This window comes from Petaurus breviceps, unplaced genomic scaffold (genome assembly GCF_028583685.1).
Source record: "Petaurus breviceps papuanus isolate PSGF00001 unplaced genomic scaffold, PetGlider_PUasm1.0 90994, whole genome shotgun sequence".
NCBI lineage: Eukaryota > Metazoa > Chordata > Mammalia > Diprotodontia > Petauridae > Petaurus > Petaurus breviceps.
The window spans coordinates 6,602,697-6,615,694 of NW_027187393.1; the positions used below are offsets into that span (position 1 = coordinate 6,602,697).

General features: G+C 46.3%; 1 protein-coding gene across 4 annotated transcripts in view; it reads left to right on the forward strand.

Moving 5' to 3' along the window:
- ACSS2 (acyl-CoA synthetase short chain family member 2) overlaps positions 1 to 12,998 on the forward strand; it is a 139,764-nt gene that overhangs the window by 120,740 nt on the left and 6,026 nt on the right. For 2 of the 4 annotated variants that reach the window (XM_069077532.1, XM_069077534.1), the window contains 6 exons: positions 8,131 to 8,222; positions 9,541 to 9,644; positions 9,755 to 9,827; positions 10,136 to 10,211; positions 10,294 to 10,408; positions 11,144 to 11,182. In XM_069077532.1, coding sequence (XP_068933633.1) covers positions 8,131 to 8,222; positions 9,541 to 9,644; positions 9,755 to 9,827; positions 10,136 to 10,211; positions 10,294 to 10,408; positions 11,144 to 11,182 — 499 coding nt within the window. The remainder of the gene's footprint in view (positions 1 to 8,130; positions 8,223 to 9,540; positions 9,645 to 9,754; positions 9,828 to 10,135; positions 10,212 to 10,293; positions 10,409 to 11,143; positions 11,183 to 12,998) is intronic. The other 2 variants (XM_069077533.1, XM_069077535.1) reach the window with 1 other exon arrangement.

Genomic DNA, 12,998 nt, shown 5'->3' on the forward strand with positions numbered 1-12,998 from the left:
GATCCTACTGTGCCACCCAGCTGCCCCCTAAATCTTCTTTTTTTAAGCTAAAATCCCCAGGCTTATCAACTGTTCCTTGTAGGCTATTTGGAGGATATCCAAACTGTTGTCTGTCTACCATGAACTATTCCTTGTAACATTCTTGTAGGATCTGAAGTTCCCTTCATTATTTTATTTGGGTCTCATATTACCCATGTCCATTGTACAGATGAGGAAACTTAGACTCTAAGGACATACATTATTTGTCAGACAGGATTAGTAGCAGGCCCAGGACTAGATCTCAGATCTCAGTTCCATATGTCAGTCAGTGAAACATTATTAAGTAAGTCTTATTGTTAAATTATTAAGTGCTTACTGTGTGCCAGGCGCTGTGCTAAGCAGGTAGGGATACAAAGAAAGGCAAAGACAGCCCCTGCCCTCGAGGAGCTCACAATCCACCGGGGGAGACATTAAGAGAGATTGGGGCAGAAGCCAGAGAAGCCAGACGGTGAGATGAGGAGGGAGAGCATTCCCAGAATGGAGGATGGCTGAAGAACAAATGCCCAGTGCTGAGAGGTGGAATATCTTGTGCATATAACAGCAAGGAGGCCTAAGAGTACTTGGTAGGGAAGGAGGGGGAGGGGGAGGAGAGGTCATGAAGAGCTTTCAGTGCCAAAGAAAGGATTTTGTGTTTGATCCTGGAGGTTAGAGGGAGCCATTGGAGTTTATTGAGCATGAGGGTGACATGATTGAACCTGCATTTTAGGAAAATTACACTGACAACTGAAAGGAGAATGGATTAGAAAGGAGAGACTTGAGGCAGGCAGACCCACCAGCAGGCGACTGCAGTAATATAGGTGTGAGGTGATAAGGGTCTGTACTAGAGTGCTGGCAGTATCAGAGAAGAGAAGGGGGCACATCTGAAAGATGTTGCATATGGGGAGTGAGAGATAATGTGGAGTCAAGGATCACATTCAGGTTGTGAGGCTAAGAGACCAGAAGTGTTGCCTCTCCAATAATAAAGTTAAAAGAGGGAAGGGTTTAGGGAGAAAGATAATGAATTCAGTTCTGGATGTGTTGAGTTTAAGATGTCTATTGGACATCCATTTTGAGATGTCTAAAAGGTAATTGGATATATGAGATTGGACATCAGCAGAGAGGCTAGGACAGAGTAGACAATTTTGAGAATTGTCAGCATAGGAAGGTAATTAAATCCATGGGGGCTGATGAGATCACCAAGTGGAAGAAGTATAGAGGGAGAAAAGAAGAGGGCCTAGGATAGAGCCCTGAGGGACACCTGTGTTAAGAAGGCATGATGTGGATGAGGATCCAGTAAGAGACTGAGAAGAAGTGGTCACATAACTAGGAAGAGAATCAAAAGAGAGTAGTGTCCTGAAAATCGCCAGTGTCAGAGGCTGCAGAGAGGCCAAGGAGGGAGGAAGACTGAGAAAAGACATTAGGTCTGGCAACTAAGATGCCATAAGTAACTTTGGAGAGAGCAGTTTTGATGGAATGATGAGGCTGGAAGCCGGATTTTTAGGGGTTAAGAAGAGAGTGAGAGGAGAGGAAGTAGAGGCACCTATTCTGGATGGACTTTTCCAGGAGATCTGCTACAAATGGCAGGAGGGATATAGGATGATAGCAGGATGGAAGGATCAAGTGAGGGTTTTTTTTTTTTTAAACTGAAGGTGATATGGGCATGTTTATATGCAATAGGGAAGGAACCAGTAGACAGGGAGAGACTGAAGATAAGTGACAGAATGATAGAGGGAACAATCTGTTGGAGGGGACAGGGTGGAATGGGATCACTTGCACAGGTAAAGGGGTTTGCCTTTGCAAGAAGCGGGACCACCTCTTTGTCTGAGGTGGGGGGAAAGGAGGAGAAAGTGGCAGAAGGCTTCTGAGCAATGAGATGAGGAAGAGGAGAGTTTGGTGGATGACCTCAACTTTTCTATAAAATATGAGGCAAGGTCCTTAGCTGAGAGAATGGGAGGAGAGGGAGAAGGTTTGAAGAGGGATGAAAAGGTTTGGAAGAGCCAGTGGAGAGTGGGATAGTGAGTTGGTGAGGGACATATAGTATGATTATCTAGCATCAGGGAGGGCCTGGTTAAGGTTGTATGCCATATATTTATAGTGGACCCAATCAGAACAACTTCTTAATTTTTTCCACTTTAATTTAGTAGTACTTGTGTAGGAGTAAAGGCAGCAGATGGTGGGAGTTTTCCAAAACTGAGGCTTGGCAGAGTGCAGTTGGCAGTTATCTTAAGGGGTCCAAGGACTCAAGAGAAGAGGACAGTGTAGAGTTGAACTGGGTAGCCAAAAAGACGAGAGAGTGACTACTGCAGAGGTGATAGTCTGGGAGAAAACTGAGAGGTCAAAGGACTGGAGGTCATGGTATGGAAAAAGAACAGGCTTTGGTATGGTAAGGCAGAGAGAAAGGTGGAAAGCCAATAGATTGTGGTCAGATAAGGAGGTTTCAGAATTCCTTAATGTGGAAGTAATGGCAAGATCAAGGCTATAGGATCATCTTTGTGTGTGGCTGAGGTGGGGTGGAGGAATAGGTCAACTTGCAAACAACTATGTACAAACAGACTGTGGTGTTCTTTTCATTATGCCATGCCGTCTCTCTGAGGGCCAGGGCAGACAGGTAGCTGAGCTCTCTTGGCAGGAGGCCTGGGAAGCCTGGCAGGAGGCCTGAGGGGTAGGCAGGATTGCTGTGAGTCTAGGACTGAAATAGCCTGAGGAGGTATGGGGTGGTGGTTGGGCAGGAAAGAGACACCAGAGCAAAGCAGGAAAAGGACAGTGTGACACCAGCTAGCCAAGACTGAGCTCTATAGATGGGGCAGGGACCCTTCCTTCTCATCTTCTCTGTGATGCAGGAGGTTCAATAAAGGTATAGTACCTCACTTGAGGTAGTCATATAACATTAGAGTAGGAGGTGACCTTAGAGGTCAAGAAGCTGGGATCCACAGAGCCAGGATTTGAACCCACATCCAGTGCTCTTTCCGCTAGACTGTGCAGCCCCTTTATTTGAAAGGGAAGAAACTAAGATAACAGCCAGAAAGTGACAGGGCTTCTCCTGGCTCCTAGCCCAGGACTCTTTTTAAAAAAATTGTTTAATTTTTGTTAACATGAACATTTCCATACCCAAAGAAGAACTGAAAAATAGAATTAGATATAAAACTGCAAATCTGTTATGAGCCCAGTACTGTTTTTATTTCCTCACTCTATCTCCTCTTCCAAGTTCCTGTTTTCAGCTGCCCTTTCACAGAGCTGGAATGATAGACACCCTCAGGACCAGCTTCTCAGCTCTGCCTACTTCCTCAGGTCTATTTGTGATAACTCATGACTCAGGTGCCTTTTTCTGCTCCACCCCATGTAACTTTCCACAAGCCCATAGCACGAGATGACAAATGATTAAACCTACAGTAGTAACGCAGACCATTTCTACTGGTATTAAAAGCCTTATTTTATGTGTGTCACCTGGGCCCTTTCTTTACTGGTTATGAGGATCAGTCTAAGAACCTCAGAGCTTTCCCAGCAGCATCTTGCCCATTGAACTTCCTGTTCCTCTTAAATGAAACCCTAATCCAGATTCTGAGGGTAGGAGCCATCAAGGTTATTCCCATCCTTTAAAAAGAAACAGTTGTCTAATGGTGGTTATGAATCTTTCCTAAGTGGTTTGTTCATGCTGCAAACTCTGAGGTTTACTGTGCTGCAGGAGGAGAGATGGAAGGATGAAAACTGTCCCTAGTGCCTAGTGAGAGAAGTAGGACTTAGACTTGGTGCAGTCAGAAAACAAGATCAGACAGGGTAGCATTAGGTGTATGGTTCAGGCTCCCGATTGCTATAGAAACTCAGAAAGGTCAGTGATCATTGTGGGATTTGAAGCTTGATTAAAACTTGGGAAACCATCTGTACAAGGGCCAGTTTAGCCCTGCTGGTGGGGATTGAACCTCCTTCTTGTGAGCCTGTTTTTACTTAGATTCTAGGTTAAAGGGCTGTAATGTAATGTAATGCCAAGCAAAGGCAACTTCCCAAGGTTCAAAATACCAGCATAGGTGCTCTCCATTTTATTCAGTGACAAATTAAGAACAGAGAAGGTCAAAACATGACATCATTCAAAATACAGCATTTACTAAGTGTGATTAAATAATCTCCAAGTACTACCCCGCCTCAGGACCTTCCATTCATTCAATCAATTACAAAGTCCCTGTTCTAAATACTACTCCACCCCTAGGCTGTACCTTCATTTAGTCCACCACAAAGCCCCTCTTCTCAAATGGAGATTAGTTTCCAAACATAAGTAAACTACATTCATTTGTTCAACCATAGAACACCAAAAGGTCAAAAGTTCCCCACCCCTGGATCACAATTGAATCTACCCCAGAGTTACATCAAGTTTAAGCACAGCACTTAATACCCAAATGGAGGTCTTTTCTTCATCTTGACAAGAGGCAAGTTCTCAGCAACCTTAGTTCCTGGGGAGACAAGGCTTAGCAAGGCCACAAGATACATTGGCAGTCTCTTCATTAATTCATCCTCTGTCTGCAGAACAGTCCCAGAACCCCTTAAAACATTAGCAAAACCCTTTCCCAGGATTTCTGTAAACATACAACAAGAAAATCCTTCTTCAGGGCTTCTGAACCAACAGAAAGGTTCCCAGACCCCTGCAACAACAGCACTGTCCTTCACCAGTGGACAGTATTCACTCTCTGTCTGCAGGACAGTCTCAGGAGCTCTTAGCCAACAGCCAGGTTCCAGGACTTCAACAGGACTGTCTTTCACCAGTGGACAAATCTGGCAAAACAACATCAAAACAGACAGACAAAGTACCAGCAAAACAGCTCCACAAAATATCTCCTCAGTCCTTGGCAGCTCAGGGGGCAGGTCTCAAAAGTCCAGGGCAATTCAAAGTGGCCCTCAGCAATCCTCTCAGTCTCTCTCTGCCTCCACGAGGGTGCTGCTTCCAAAAAGGTTCTTCTGCCTCTCTCTTGTCTCTCCAAATCTACGTCACCAGCTCCTCCCAGTTCAGGACTTTCTTTTCACATCAAGTCCATCCCACAGGTGGGATTAACAAGCTCTGGGGTTTAACACAATCAGTTTGAAAACCAAGCCAATACAGGGGGATCTTTATATTCCATTACTATCACAAGGGCCTAGGGCTTGTCACCTGGGCAGCTAGGTGTCTTAAGTGGACAGAGCACTGGGCCTGGATTCAGGAAGACCTGAGTTGAAATCCAACTTCAGACATTTACTAGCAGTGTGACTTTGAGCAAATCATTAGCAGTCAGTCTGCCTCAGGGTCCTCATCTACAAAATGAAGACAATAAAAACACTTACCTCCCAGGGCTGTTGTGAAGATCAAATGAGAAAATATTTGATGAACTTAGCACAGTGCCTAACACATAGTAGGCACTTAATAACTGCTTGTTTCCTTCCTTTCTTAGGCAAGGTTAGAAATTCATCTACCCCTTGGCCTGGGCTTTGGAACAGATATTTTGACCCCTGCTAGAGGAACAGTATTTATGGCTGACCTAGAGCTGGATTTTCTCAGAGAAAGTGAATACTAGGGAAAATGGGTTAACTATATCAATAATTCAGGATAAGGACAGATTGGCATCCATTATGGGCATGAAAGGAAATGGCTGTACACGTTTCATACATGCAGTTATGTTTGTTCGTGTCAGTTCATCTGGGCACATTTGGGTGAGTTTATGCTTAAGGTATACTGTTTTGTACAGGCTGGTTTTGAAGTAAAAAATATTAATACTAATAATATACTATGTGGTTAGGTACTAGTTTTCCAGAAATTATTTAATTTATCATTAATCTATTCCCAAGTCATTTCTAGCTTAGAGTAGCACATCCTGGCCATAGTTCCCCATGTCCTCTGACATAACTCTCTGCCACAGGATTTCAGTTAATGTTTGTAAGAATCTCGAAACAAGAAAAGATATCTTATAATTCCGTTTGGATTAACATTTCATAATTGAGCAATCAAGTCACCTCCTCATGTCTCTAGGACCATTTTCCTCACTCCTGCAGTTAAACAAAGGGACCTCCTTCCTTCTATCTTGCTCCTTCCTCGGTGGAGGAGGGTGGGTGCTAGCTCTCATTCACTTCCTGTGGACAGGTAAAGAGCATACTGCCTTAGATAGGTCAGTAACCAAATGATGGTAGGGGTGGGGAAGGCCATGATATTGATGAGGGATGGCTCACAATAGGTTCAGTAGGAACTCTGATCTTTATATAAGACCAGAAAGCCTGCAATTCAGTCTGGAAAGAATTCAGCCCAAGCCAATTTGGAGTCTGAGTTGTAAAAGTTTATTGTATGCTTTACAGAGGGCAAGGGTCCTTAGGGAACCTGCCAGTTTATAGTTAGGCTGTATAGCGGACAAGAGTTCTTATGGAACCTGCAAGCTTAAAGAAGACACAGGCATAGCTTTTAAGGAGTTAAGGCTATTCATTGGATGTCAATTATGCTGACCAGGTGAGAAGAGGGTGGGATTAGGGAGGAGTTAAGGTGGGGCCAGTGTTTAAAGGAACATGCACTTTTAATATCAGCTGCCTCAGGCATGTTGCCCATAATTCACTGGGAAATAGCCCAAGGCGGGGCTACCTGGAGGTGTGGTTTTAGGCTTGAAGCGTCACTAAGTCAGCAAGCGGTCAAGGGCTGACTGAGAAGTGCCCAATCTGCCAACCATTAGTGTCATGTTTGACAAGATTGATGTCTGGGAACCAAGGCTGACATTGACTCAGTGTGTGGATAATTACTAAGGAGTTAATCTAGAGATAGGGTATTGAAGGATTCATGGGGGCAGCTCGACACCATACAAAGGGGAGATAATAGTTGCCTAAGCTGGCATGTTTATAGATACTTTTGTGAAGGATTCATAGGTGTAGCTTGTTATTGTTCCAAGCTGAGATAAACAATTCATGAGTTGTTGCTGGGCAGAGTTAATGCTCTGAAGCTGGGGGGGCGGTGATTTTACATACTGGTTTTACAGACTGATGTTACAAATTGGTATTACAAATTGATGTTACAAATATAGATCCCAAGCACCCCATCAATATGAACAAGACAGTATTATTATTATTAATCCACATTCCTAGAGGAAAATATTATTTCTTAACATTTCTAGAGAAGCCAAAAAAAGAAATTTTTTAATATGCTTCCACACTGGTCCTCATATACATGCTGCTTCATGTGGAGGGAGCATGCACACCGTTAGTTTGTGTGCATTCAGGTGAACCAGGAGTATGTGGAATGGGAGGTAGTGTATTTTTTTTTTTGCTTTTTGGAGGGAGAAGTCAGGTCAGTTGGGGTTAAGTGACTTGTCCAACATCCCATGGTGTTAAGTGTCTGAGGCTGGATTTGAACTCAGGTCTTCTTGACTCCAGGGCCGGTGCTCCATTCAGTGCATCACCCAGCCGCCCCAGTGCTTTTTTTTTTTTTTAAAGTATCCTAGTTGGCACCTTCCAGAGGCTTTCCCAAGGCTCTCTGCTACCCTGTTTGAGCAAGGAAATGGCTTTCCTACCCTGAACATTTCAGGCACTGGTTCATTGATCTAAGCCCCCCATATTTGGCCTGGGCTTCTGGGAATTCGGATTGTTTCCTGATTCCTAAAAAGTCTCCTCAGTGTTCTAGGTTTGCATTGAGGTGAGGAGTGTGATTGACTTGCTCAGCTCAGCAATCCCTTAGCTTCGGAAGCCCTTGACAAAGTTAGGACAGTTTCATCCTCCTTGCCTGGGACAAAGCACATTCCTAGGCTCTGCCTCCCCCTGCTTCTACCCTACCACCTCAGGTACTTGTTACACCTGTCTCCTGTGAAAAAGTACTAGGTTTGGAGGCCCTGAGCAGTTTTTGTCCTGGCTTTTCTACTGACCCCGTCCCTCCTCTGAAGAACCCTGGGAGGGAGGAAGGAAGAGGGAGGGATAATCACCCAGCTTTACTGAGGCTCAGAGAGGTATGATGCCTTTCCCAAAGTCACACACCAAGTGTAAGCATCTGGAGTGCAGGAGTGTGAGCAGTAGGAGATCTTGGAGGTCAGCTTGCCTGCCCCCAGATTGAATGCAGAGGCTTACCTTTGTCCATGGGGGGATTTCCAAAGGGTGTCTGTTGACACAAGTTCCCTTGGTGTCTCTCAGGGAAGGCAATGAGCCTGGGGAAGCCACTCAGATCACCTACCGAGAGCTCCTGACCCAGGTGTGTCGGTGTGCTAATGCCCTCAGGAAGCAGGGTAAGTACTGACGGCTGCATAAGGCAAGGCAAGGCAGAAAGCATTTGTTGGTGCCTGTGGTATTCCAGGCACTATGCTAAGCACTGGGAATGCAAGGAAAGGCAAAGAGAAAAAGAAAGCAGTTCCCTGCTGTAAGTAGTTCATAAACTAATGGCGGGGAGAACTGTGTCCAAATGAAGTCCAGAGAAGAAAAATTGAATCTTAGATCTCAGAGCTCTAAGATTAAAGGAACATCAGGAAAAGCATCTTGAAGAAAGTGAGACTTGGAAGAAGCCAGAAGATGGAAATGAGGAGAGAGAAAAATCAAGGCATAGAGGACAGTCAGTGAGAATGCTAAAGTTAAATGTCAGGGTTAAAGATGTGGGTTGTAAAAAGATTGGAATGGTTAAGAAGGGGCCAGATTTATGAGAAACCAAACAAGATTTTATGTTTGGGGGCAGCTAGGTGGTACAGTGAGTAAAGCACCGCCCTGGAGTCAGGAGGATCTGAGTTCGAAGACACTTAACACAAAAACTAGCTGTGTGACCTTGGGCAAGTCACTTAACCCCAATTGCCCTCCAAAAAGCAAAAAAAAAAAAAGATTTTATTTGATGCTGGAGGCAATAGGGATCCATGGGAGTTTATTAAATGGGAAGAGGTGGGGGGGAGGGGAGTGACAGGATTATATCTGCACTTTAGGAAGATTAAATTTGGCAGCTGAGTGGAAGATGGACTGGGGTGGGGAGAGACTTGAGACAGGGAGAACTAGCAGGCATGAGTGATACTGGCTTACACCAGAAGGGTGAGTGTCAGAGAGAGGACTTGGCAGCAGATTGGATATGAGAGAGTGAGGAGTTGAGGGTGATGCTTAGGTTTGGAGCCTGGAACGCTGGGAGGTTGGTGGTGATCCCATAGTAATAGGGAAGTCAGGTAGAGGGAGGGTTTAAGGGAAAAGATAATGAGTATAGTTTGGATATGTTGAATTTAAGGTGGTTTCAGAACATCCAGCTAAAGGTGCTCCATAGGCAGTTGGAGATTCGAGACCAGAGATCAGCAGAGAAGTTAAGACTGGATAAGTAGATGGGAGATTTTTCTATTATCAGCATAAAGATGATAATTGAATCCATGAGAGCTGAGGGTATTATCACCAAGTGAAATAGTATATAGATGGAGAAGAGAAGAGGGTCTCAGCTCGTGGCAGCATCCACAGACTTGGCAGTGCTCATGGGCCTAGGAGACTTGAGCGGGGCACAAGACTGGGAGAGAGTAAATCGGAGGGGGCAGAGGTCTGGAGAGGGGGAAGATCAGCAAGCCCACGGGCCTCGTCTCCTGATTGCAGGCATCCGGAAAGGTGACCGCGTGTCCATCTACATGCCCATGGTTCTGGAGCTGGTGGTGGCCATGCTTGCCTGTGCTCGTCTTGGCGCATTGCACTCTGTCGTGGTAGGGGTCTTAGGGGGCAGAGATTGTTGGGGGGGGGTGATAAGCTCTGGGATCCCAATGGAGCTCGTTTCCTTACCCCAAGACCCCACCCTCAGTTTCACCTTACTCAGTTTGCAGGCTTCTCGGCTGATTCCCTATGTGAGCGGATTCTGGACTCCAGCTGTAGCCTCCTTATTACAGCAGGTGACTGGCTCCTCCCTAGCTAGGCAAGGCTGGCTCTTCCAGGCAACCTTCCAGCTCCTGGTTGGCTCTTCCCAGGTTGGGACGGGAGAGTGGGAGGAGGAGGGCTGCACTGAATCTTGGAAGGGGGTAAGTGAAATCCCTATATGGACTCTCTGATGGAAAAACTAGTAGCTGTTCAGAAGAACCCCTTTCCAAGTGCTTCATCCTCTCACCTGTCCCTCCTGGCACTGGCCCCGTTGGCTAAGGCCTTCTTTTGCCTCTGGCAATCAGGGAGGGAGCTGGGAGCATAATGCCCACTCTTCCCACAGATGCCTTCTACAGAGGAGAGAAACTAGTGAACCTGAAGGAGCTTGTGGATGAGGCCCTCCAGAAGTGCCGGGAGAAGTAAGTGTTCTCCTCCGAGATCCCCCTGGGTTCTTAGGTTCGCCCCACCATCATACCTCACTGATCCGTCTTTCTTCTCTAGGGGCTTCCCTGTGAAGAGCTGCATTGTAGTCAAGCACCTTGGCCGAGCAGAGCTGGGCACGGGTGACTCTCCCAGCCACTCCCCCCCACTGAAGAGGCCATGCCAGGACTTGCAGGTAGGCCCCTTCTCCCCTCTCACCCTCATTGATAACTACAACTATCACAGTATTATCATAATTATTTCTGGAGCAATTCAGGCAAGTTGATGAATGTAGTCAGGAAGAATGGACAATGTCCACAGCAAGGAGATAGCTTGACTTGGGAGGCTGTGGTATGTATATATTGATTGGGGGTGGGGGGAGGTAGCAACGTTCAAGTACCAATTGGGAACATCCAACTCCCCTGGGGTTCTAGTTGATATGAAATCTTCTGGGGGGCAGTATCCATTCTTTGTGAGCTGTTGGCTTCATCTGGGCAGTATTGGCCTAAGAGATTGGAGACTGAACCTCTTGGCAAGGGATGCTCTGTAGTTGGCCCCTGTGGTGAGCTCAGGTGTGAAGGTTGGGGGGTGCCCCACCCCCTTTTTTGAAGGATCTCCAGGAAAGAGTCTTGGACGAGCACAGGCAAGCATGGCTGCTACCAGCTCCTTTCTGAGCCTCTAGAAAAGAGTCTTGGAAAATTAGTGGTTATCTGTTCACCTACTTTTGACTGGAAAATGACCTAAGAGCTAGTTTGGGGCAGCTCTGAGGTCACAGGGTTCCTGAGGTGGGGGGATTGGAGATCTTTGGGGGAGGGCAGTCGGAAGAGTAGCTGAAGATCCCCCGGGTGGTGGCTTGGGGGTAGGGATCTTAGTGCCATCTCTTTGTTACTTCCCTCGCCTACTCACCAGCCTCTCCATGGGCTTTTAACAGGACAAAACGAAAGAGAAAGCCCTGTCCAAGCGGCCCCAGGTATCCACTGTCCCAGGCACTGCTTCACTGTGCCCTTGTCTGTGTGTCCATCCGCTTTGCACCTGCTTGCCCTGTTAGTGTGGACTTGAGCTTGTTTCATGGTCCCTGAGACTCCTGCTGATCTTAATCTGGTCATTAGCCACTACACTGTGCATCTGCTTCTAGGACTTAGTACAGTAACTGGCACATAGTAGGTGGTTAACAAATGCTATTGGACTCTGAATGACTGATGGGGAAAGATAACGAGGTGAGGCACAGCTCTCCGGGAAGGGAACCCAGTAATGGGGAAAAACCAGACCAAACAAACAAATGAGCACAGTATAGCCAGAGGAGTTAAGGAGGCCTGGGTTCTAGCCCTGACACAGTGCCTCAGGGGCTATGTGCCTTTCCACAAATCTTTTCAATTCAACAAGCATTTATCTATAGTGCTTGCTCTGTACTGGGTCTGAGTAAGGTTCTGGAGATACAAAGACAGAAATGGAAATCCCTACCCTCCAGGTGCTTACATTCTTCTGAGTTTCACTCAGTTTGCTCCTCTGTAAGATAAGGAGGTTATCTTTAACCTCCTTAGTTACTGTAAAAATTAGAATTTGAAAGGAACCTAGAGGCCACCTCTTTTACAGAGGAGGCAAGGAGTGGCAGTGAGCTGGCCAGAGCTGCACCATGGATTTGTGGCAGAGCCAGGAATCTGGGTCCGTTCTTAGTTTCCATGATCTGCAGTGTTCAGACGTATGTGAGGCAGGTAGTCCTGCTGGAGAAATGGGACCAGAGCAGAGTCTGCTGGGAAAGCAGGGTATGCATGCACACAGGCGTGTTAGAATCAAGTATTAGATTGGATAGAGGTCACAGTATAGTTCATATTTAAGACAGATTCAAGGTCAGAGAAGAATGAACTTTCTGTGACCTATAGTATTTGAGAAATTCTTTCTGGAGGAGGAACTTAAATGAGGATAAAGTTAGGGTTGTTATTTTAAGGGACCTCCCTGAAGGCTTCCTTTGATAGCAGTGTTGGTGTTGGTGGGCTAGAAAACCAGAAACCCTGGCTGTTTTGTTTCTTATGCCCCACAGCCCTTTCAAACCCTGGATCCTGGACTTGGCCTGTTTCCCTGCAGGTGGGTCTCAGATTAACCATTCCTGGGTACTGGCCTTGGGGCTGGCCCTCTATATCATGTTATGCAGAGACTTCTACCTGACCTCAGTCCAGATTCAATGAATGGCTAAGTTGTGTGTGTGGAGGGGTGCAGGGAGGCAGAGCAAGTAGAAACTTCAAGAGGTGGGGAGAGGATGCTGTTTACTAGTTCTGGACAGTGGAGTTGCATCACTTTTCCTGCCCCCTCTTTCCCCCAAAGGCCATTTTAGGACAAACTCAAGGCCCTTAGACCCTCACCCAGCACATAACCTAATTTCTTCAAGAGGTAACATAGTTTTAAAAGTATAAGCAGGTTTAGGTTTTGATAGATTGCTGAACAGAAGATATACCAGACTGAGAAATTCGAATGTTTGCGGACATCATGGGAGGACAGCTATCATGAGGGACACGATCAGTGCCTGGCTTCTGGGCTGACTCTGGGACTGATCCATTTCCAAAGCCCTTTAAACAGAGGTTTCTGTAGGCATTCCAGCCTGGAGCAGGGAGCTTCAGATCCAGTGGCCCAGGCCCACATGGGGCCTGTGTACACAAAGCCCTCCTAAGCTGCTCAGAGGGAGTAGAGGGAGCTCCAGCTCCTGATCCCTCCTACCCCAGGTAGTAGAAATGACATCCTCCTTGCTGACTCAGAGCTTGGGCTTTGAGCCTTGGGATACAAGGAACTGGGGA